Here is a 7,632-nt window from a genome sequence, read left to right on the forward strand (position 1 = left end):
CAGATGGAGGAATCATGTATTTTTTTATTTTCTTTTTTTGGGTTTATCTCTTTTTCTAATCTTTTTTTTACAATAAACTATTATTACCTGTGTATTTTTTAAAACCTCAGTTATATCTTCCCAATCCTTTCCTTGCTGAAAGCTCACCATCAGGGAATCCCAAACTGGTCCGTGGCCGGGCCCATCAGGGTCCCCTGCTGTCTCCTTTTGTTAACCACGGGCCCCAGGGACTCAGCCTCCTCTCCCATCCCCTCGATAGCTGTCACCACCCACCTTATCCCTTCTGTCTCTTCTACCACTAACTGCACATCTGACCGCGAGTGAGATGAAGGACCAGAACCCCAAACCTCTGTGGTCTTAAGGAGTTTACTGCCCATCAACGAGGGAGAAAGAAAGCAGCAGGAGATCTCAAGCATTACAAACCAGATGGAAGGAATGACTTCTGCACAAATTTACACATTGTGTAAAGCCGAGGCCCTTTATAGTTTACGGTTTATAGTTCTTGGCACACCCCTGAAATTGGGAGGGAGCGCTGGGTAGGAGCCTATCGCACGCCCTGAACCACTGATGGCTGTGGAGTTACTCTAAGGAGTCCAGGAATCAAAGGTGTTAGAAAGACCATTGCTAAAATGAATTAATCTTGCCGAATATAAGCCACAAATTTTCAAGCATATGGAGATAGTATTAATAATCAAATTCATAACATTTAACACTTCCTTTCTCCCTATTTCTCAGTCAAAAGACACTAAAATTCCCACCCTCAAGTAAGTATCTGCATAATTTTTTGATGTTAAACTGTCTCCAGGCTCAAAGAGGCTGAGAACTCAAGTGTAGAGTAACGAGCACCAGTTTCAAGAGTGGACAGAACAGGGTTTACACAGCAACGCCATCATTTGTGACTGAGTCAATTTGAGCATGTTTCTTAAACTCTCTGAGCCTCAGCGTGCACATCCAAAAGTGAGGACAATAATAATTCCATGAATCTTCCCATTAGGGAAAACTCAGTGAATTCAGTCTTCCGGCTGACCATCTGCTCCCCCTCATTCCTCACCTAAAGCCCGGCGAAGGCCGAACAGCAAATGTTAACAGGCACTGTACCCCTCTAACGACCTCCAAATGAATGGCCAATTTACTAGGCCACTGGCCAGCCCTGACACAGTCACCTCTTGGCATTTCCTCTTATCCACAGAAACAATAAAAAAAGTAGGTGTAAAAAAAATTCTAAAGATTATTTCTTTTCTTGAATAGTAACATGTAAGAGCCATCTTGCCTTCAGAACAAAGTATAACTCATTCTTGGAAAGTGTCAGTAAGGAAAAGGTATATTAAGTTTTATCTACAACTTGAATTAAAAATTATTCTTGAAATATGTTCTCAATGGTTTAGATGAAGTGATAGTTAAATATAATTCAAGATAATCATGTACTATCTCTCCATAAGATTCCCATTTCCTTTAATGGTGAAGTCAGTCTAGTTTACCTGAAATGGCACTATTAGCTGAATATTTTAAGTTGATAAACACACTAAATCAAAACAGAGCAAGATTATTTTAATTTCAAATGTCCAATTGACACGTCTCAATGAGAAATACATAATAAATACCAGATTCTAATGTAGTTAATGAAAACAATATATTTTTAGTTTCAGAAAAAAATTCCTCTCTATCATTAGCTACAAACCCATAAAGGGGTCATCATTAAAGGGATTATGATTACTACACTAAAACGATCTTTTATATGTAGTTTCGTAGAATAAGTTTTTGAGAAGACAAAGCAATCATGTCAACATTTGTACCAGCTGTTGCACATTAGATATACAAGTCCCAGGTATTTAAATCAGAGACAAAAGAAAATACTATCCCTTAGGAGAATAACAGAAAAGGAAACACGTCTTACTTTAACAGCAACCATGCTACTTGTTCCTACAGTGAAAACTGATGTCATCTTGATTAGTTAATTATTCATCCCAACCCCCTGGCCTTGCTCCTGGAGGCACTCATACCTTCTCCACCTCTTGCTATGTTAATACTAGTTCAGTAATTTGATGATGAAGAATCTTAGCGAAGTATCTAACAGATCTTAGAGATTAAGTGTATGGTTTACTCCCTCGTTGTACAGAAAGGTAAACTGAGGCCAAAAGAATTCAAGTATCTTATTGAAAATAATAAAGCTACTTAGTTGAAAAGCCTACCCAGGCTTTCCTAGTCCACCCCTCTCACTAGATGAACAGCAACAACTGTGAAACAGACAACTCACGCAGATATCTATCTGACTGCTTCGGGTATGTCTTCAAAGGGCCACATAGGATATTTTAACTGTTAAAATAATCCAAGAGTGTGTTAGTCATACACCAACATCCTCTGGATAGTAAGTGTAGGAGCAGTGTGAATTTAACTCAATCTCCTCTAATTTAATTATTCTTTTTATTCAAAATTACAAAGATGATGGTACTAAAGTAAATTGAGAAATACTGTAATTTTATTCTCCCCCACTGAGTACATACTATATGTTATATTTTCAACTAGTAAATCAAATCAATATGCTAATCCTGAGGTTTAGGCATTCTGTACATATGGGAAAGCTGATAACTGTTTCAATTAAAGCTTTTTTGAGAGGTAGATTGCAACACAGATCCTAAGCATTTTAAAGATTCACATTAATTCCAAGCTTTTTAAAAATGTATTTACAGACGAAAGCTTCTTTTGCGATTTATATGTTCATAAATGTTTCCATTAGCTAAGAGATATTTTGGAATGTGATCAAATGACATTGAATGTCAAGTCCTAACAGCAAGGCTAAATCTGACAATTCTCATATGTGGCCCCAAAAGACTAACAGGGAGAAAATGCTAACTTAACAAGTGAAGACAGCAAGGCATATTTTAATGGCTACTTTTCATATTAATTCTACCTCCTAAATACAAAACTGGATTTGGGCTACTTTCATGCTGTTGACAATTTAGTATTAATATGTGCATCTTTCATTCTTATCCCTCAAGAAGATATACACTCCGGCTACATATAACTTCCAAATTCTTTCCTACAACTAAATGTGAAAACCAAAATACTGCTCCTTAAAAAAAAAGGACAGTCTGGAGAACTAGCAAACTGCATGTTTATGCCAACCTTCAGAAAACATGGAAATGTGCAGCCGCAAATCATCAGGAAAATCATCACATGTGATCAAACTATGTTGTGACATCTTATGTGTTTTACGCATTTCACTTCATACTCAGTATTCCGGTTTTTCCACTCGCTTGACTCTGTCAACTCCCAGTGCCTCAAGAACAAGCTACTACTGTGGAACAACTTGAACATGAGGAGTAGAAGAGTTCTGCTCATGCCTGTGGTGTGTGATCTTAGAAACACTTGAATCAAACATATTTATTTCTCCTCTTCTATTTAAAACCGAGGGACCTCAGGTTTGGGATGTGGCTAAAGGACAAGGAAAAAAAAAAAAAACCGAACACGGAACATGCTAAGAACAAAGGAAACACAAGCCTCTGAACAGGAAATGAAGCAACTCTATACACATAAATACCTTTTGGGGCCGCCAAGGTAGGTGAAAGTAAAGGTGGAGTCTGAGTATCTGAAATCTGAAACGGAAAGTCCTGTTAAAAGCTACGCCTTGAGTGGATTTTCAGCCCTGCTCGTGACTTGGGACCCCCTACTTGGTGGAGCCAAGGGGATGCCTGGCCGGGCGGGAGGCGAGGGCTGGAGAGCCGCGAGGTCCCCTCTCGGCGCTGCGCGGGAGGGGATGCTGCTCACCCCGGGCAGGCGCCGTGGAAGGCCGCCCCCCGCAACAAGTGCCGGGTGCCATGGCAACGGTGGGAATTTCCCGGTCGGGGCGGCCGGAAGCGGCCCCCGCCGAGCTCGCGGCTGAGAAAGCAAAATCCGATCCCTCTCCCGGGGGAGCAAAATGGACGAAAGGCGACCCCCAGGCAGGAGCGCTGGGCGCTTCGGGAACCCCGGGAATCCCTTCGCTTTCCGGGGCGACGCACTGCCAGTCGGAGGGAACTAGAGGGAGCTGAAGGGGCCGGAGATCGGCCCAGCGCTGCCCCCCGGGGGGGCTCGGCGCCGGGCGCAGCCGGCGAGCGCAGCGTAGCGCAGCGCAGCGGGCTCCATTCCCGGCCGCCGCCGCCGCCGCCGCCGCTCAGCCCATTGCGCAAACCCGGCGGGTCCAACCCGCCCCTCTCGGCCGCTGCTGCTGAAACCGGGGAGGCGGGCTGGGACGCTCCGGGCATTCACAGGGAGCTGGAAATACAACGCATGGCCCCTCCGCCTAGACCCCCCGCTCGGGCCACCCGGGTTCTGCCCCACAGCTGGTGGCTGCCCCAGCCTGGGGGGGAGGGGACAAGGGGAGAGGCTGGCGCCCCCTCCCCCTTTTGGCTCTTGCACTAGCTGCAGCAGCTGCTGCCAAATGAACCCCGGAATGGGGACGTGCAACCCACCCCCAGCCACACACGTCGCGGTCAGAAAACTGGGAAGGGTGGCGGCGGGCGGCCCGAGGAAGCTGGCGCTGGGTCCGAGGCTCCGGAAAGGCGAGAACTCACCTGCAAACAGGCAGTCCTTCTCTGCTCTGGACTTCTGGATCACGACGTCGATATCCTTCTGAATTCGCTCTTGCCTTGAACACATCCCCATTAAATAAATCCCTGGAAAAGAAGCAGCCGCTATTTCCACCCCACCCCACCCCCCTCGCACGCTTCCAGCTTTCGTAAATATTCAGTTAAAAATGAAACCTCTGGCCGAGGCAGGGGCTGAAGACGAAGTGATTTCGGAAGTGATCCTGGGTGAGAGAGGAGGAGGTGGTGGAGGAGGAGGAGGAGGGGGAGGTCGGCTTTGCATTCCCAGATGTGACCGCCCAGCTGCTGCTCGCCGCTGCTGGATTCCAATTTCCTCCCTTCCTGACAATGGATGGTGATGACACCGAGTCTCACTTTCTCCCTCCCCCGCCCGGACCAACGGCCATGGGGAGCCGAGGGTGCTGGAGACGGCCGGAGAGCGATCGCCGGCGGGGCGGCGGGCGCCGGCGAGGGGCGAGCCCCGCTCCGCCTCCCGCGCGCACACCCCTCGCGGCCCGCACGTCGGCCGTCCACACCCGCGCACACTCGCGCCCGCGGGCGGCGGCGGCCGTGCCGAGGCTGCAGCAGCGCCGCCCGCCGCAGACCCTCCCGCGCCCGCCGCCCAGTCACCCGGCCCCGGCCGCCGGGGCTCGCCTGCTATCCGCCATCCCCGCGCAGGCTGGCTTTCCCCTCCCGGGCCGCCCCTCGCGCCGGGGCTGAGTGGGAACGTAGGTAGTGAAGACTCCCAGGGGCTCCCAGCCTGCCCGCCCCCCCACCACCACCACTTTTATGAATTCGACTCCGCTTTCGGAAGGAATTGAGTCATATGGAAAACCCAAAGCGGAGTGGCTGGGAGCGGGGGAAAGGGGAAAAGAAAAATCTTTAGCAATTGAAAATAAATAAATAAAACGAACAAATCTTGCCTTGTTGCCACATCAGGCAAGAGGGAAAAAGCCTTGAAATTAGTCCAGACGTGCACCCTCCTGTGCCCTCACTGCCTGGGTCTTTGTCTCCCAGATGGAAGTAGTTCAGCCCCTTTGGGGCGCCCTTTAGGAAAGGCAGTCCCTTTTGAGGGACTTCTACTGCTTAAGACTCACCAGTTCTTCCCTCCTGGATATTTCTGTCCATAAAAAATTGACAGAATCAACTGGCACGTGCCAGTGTCTCCCTAAAAGACGGATATTTGTTTGGCTTTTTTAAAAAGCCACCCCTTTGCCAGTCAGTCAGGGGAAAGCTCCTACAATTCTGTTGTCTTGTTTGGAAAGCAGATATTGCTCTGAGCCACACTTTCTGCGCTGCTTAAGGACTCCTTGGGCTGGTGTAGCTGCCCAGCCTCTATCTTGCCCTATGCCTGGGATCCGCCTCCAATGGCTCTTTTCTTGTTCATTTTTTCTCCACTGAGAAAGCTGCCTTGAGCAAACCGCGTCTCATTTGGTTCTGCATTTCCAGTGCCTGATGCAGTGCCTGGACTATAGGAGGGAGGCCTAAATGTTGGCTGAATGCATAAATGGTCGTGCCTTGCAGCCTCTTTTCTTTATAGGTACCCCAGTTTCAGTCAGCTTCTTTATCAGTACCCAAGAGTTGTCAAACTAGCTCAGATCCTTAATCAATCCGGTTCGGATTCTGACGACATTGGCAACATGTTTTGGAGAATTAGGAATGACTGCCATCTCTGATGGATTCTTAAGATTCTAGAAAGAAAAGCAATGAGACATCATACGCTCCAACTCCTTCATCTTGCAGAAAAGAAAACACGAAATGATTTGTTGTACAACCTGGAACACACCACATTCATTGTGCATCATAAGAGGACACATTCCTCTGCCATACCTGGACCACTGCAGTCTTTGATGCAGTAGAGCGACAGTCATGATACAGTACCTCTCCTGACATGCTTCCTGACTAGCAGGGCAGGTTCAAGGCCTTCCTGGGTATGCTGCTTTGTGTGGGCCCCTTGGCTACCATAAGCACTTTCTTCTTTTCCACATAGCCCTAAGTATCATGCATACTTCCTTCTTCCACTCTGTGCTCTAACTTCCCTAAAAAGCTCAAAATCTATCAACTCACAAGAATTTATTTTATAGTTGTCTATCCACAGAGCTTGCATTCTCAAAGCAAAACCCTTACTACAAATAAATTTGAAATCGTTTTAAAGCTGCTAAGTGTTTTTGTCTGGATCACCTCTTGGTTTACTACTTACCCCATAAAATAGGCCTTCTTGTGATTTGTCCTATATTTGGTTTTTTTGTCAAGCTTCACAGGCTGCCCTGTTTTTGTTAAACAAAGCTAACCTCACTCTCTTCATGCCGTTAAGGTGTGATAAATTTAAATATTTTTAAATTTTAAGGGTTAAGACAAAAAATAAAAACTAACCTTTCTATCTAGTATGCATTTCTGCAAGGTAAGTTTCTCTAATAAAAACTACACCATGGCACCAGGGTTCCACGCTAGATCCTAATGACATGATCCTTTCTACCGCTGCCCACAGCCAGTATCCCGTTTACCCTGTCTCATCTCAGACTCTTATTTAAACATTTAGATTATTTGTGCTCTTATTAAAAACTATATGCACGGTTGAGATGAGGTGGTTATATCTCTACCTTAAACACTCATGTACACACACACACACTCACTTGCATTCAGGGACATTGTACATAGTAGGCCCTTAATCAATTTGTTAAATCAATAGAAATCATCATTCACCACTAGTGACAACTCTGGTGGTATGCCATAGTAAACTGAAGATAATAATCTATATGTTGAATGATCAAATCTAGTCAAAAAATTTCCACCAGTTTAGGAAAATGATCCTAAGCCAACAGGTAGAATTTATTAGAGGAAAAATGTAAATTCCTCACCTATGCTGAAAGACCCAACTGCAGAAGTGTAAGGTAATGGAAATGTGGCGTGAGGTTCAATGCTGTGATGTATGTTTTTTTTTTTTGTGAGGAGGACCAGCCCTGAGCTAACATCCAATGCCAATCCTCCTCTCTTTTTTACTGAGGAAGACTGGCCCTAGGCTAACATCTGTGCCCATCTTCTTCTACTTTATATGGGACGCTGCCGCAGC

General features: G+C 46.2%; 1 protein-coding gene across 3 annotated transcripts in view; it reads right to left on the reverse strand.

Annotated features, from left to right (window-relative positions):
- PARP8 (poly(ADP-ribose) polymerase family member 8) overlaps positions 1 to 5,816 on the reverse strand; it is a 170,364-nt gene extending 164,548 nt beyond the window's left edge. Inside the window, exons 1-3 of one of the 3 annotated variants that reach the window (XM_058564110.1) lie at positions 4,740 to 4,986; positions 4,551 to 4,652; positions 3,539 to 3,593 (exon numbers count right to left, since the gene is read on the reverse strand). In XM_058564110.1, coding sequence (XP_058420093.1) covers positions 3,539 to 3,593; positions 4,551 to 4,652; positions 4,740 to 4,845 — 263 coding nt within the window. In that variant the 5' untranslated portion in view covers positions 4,846 to 4,986. Of the gene's footprint in view, positions 1 to 3,538; positions 3,594 to 4,550; positions 4,653 to 4,739; positions 4,987 to 5,659 lie in introns of those variants that run through there. The other 2 variants (XM_058564109.1, XM_058564108.1) reach the window with 2 other exon arrangements.
- Positions 5,817 to 7,632: the final 1,816 nt, after the last annotated feature.

The sequence above is a fragment of the Diceros bicornis genome, chromosome 20, assembly GCF_020826845.1.
Source record: "Diceros bicornis minor isolate mBicDic1 chromosome 20, mDicBic1.mat.cur, whole genome shotgun sequence".
Classification (NCBI taxonomy): domain Eukaryota; kingdom Metazoa; phylum Chordata; class Mammalia; order Perissodactyla; family Rhinocerotidae; genus Diceros; species Diceros bicornis.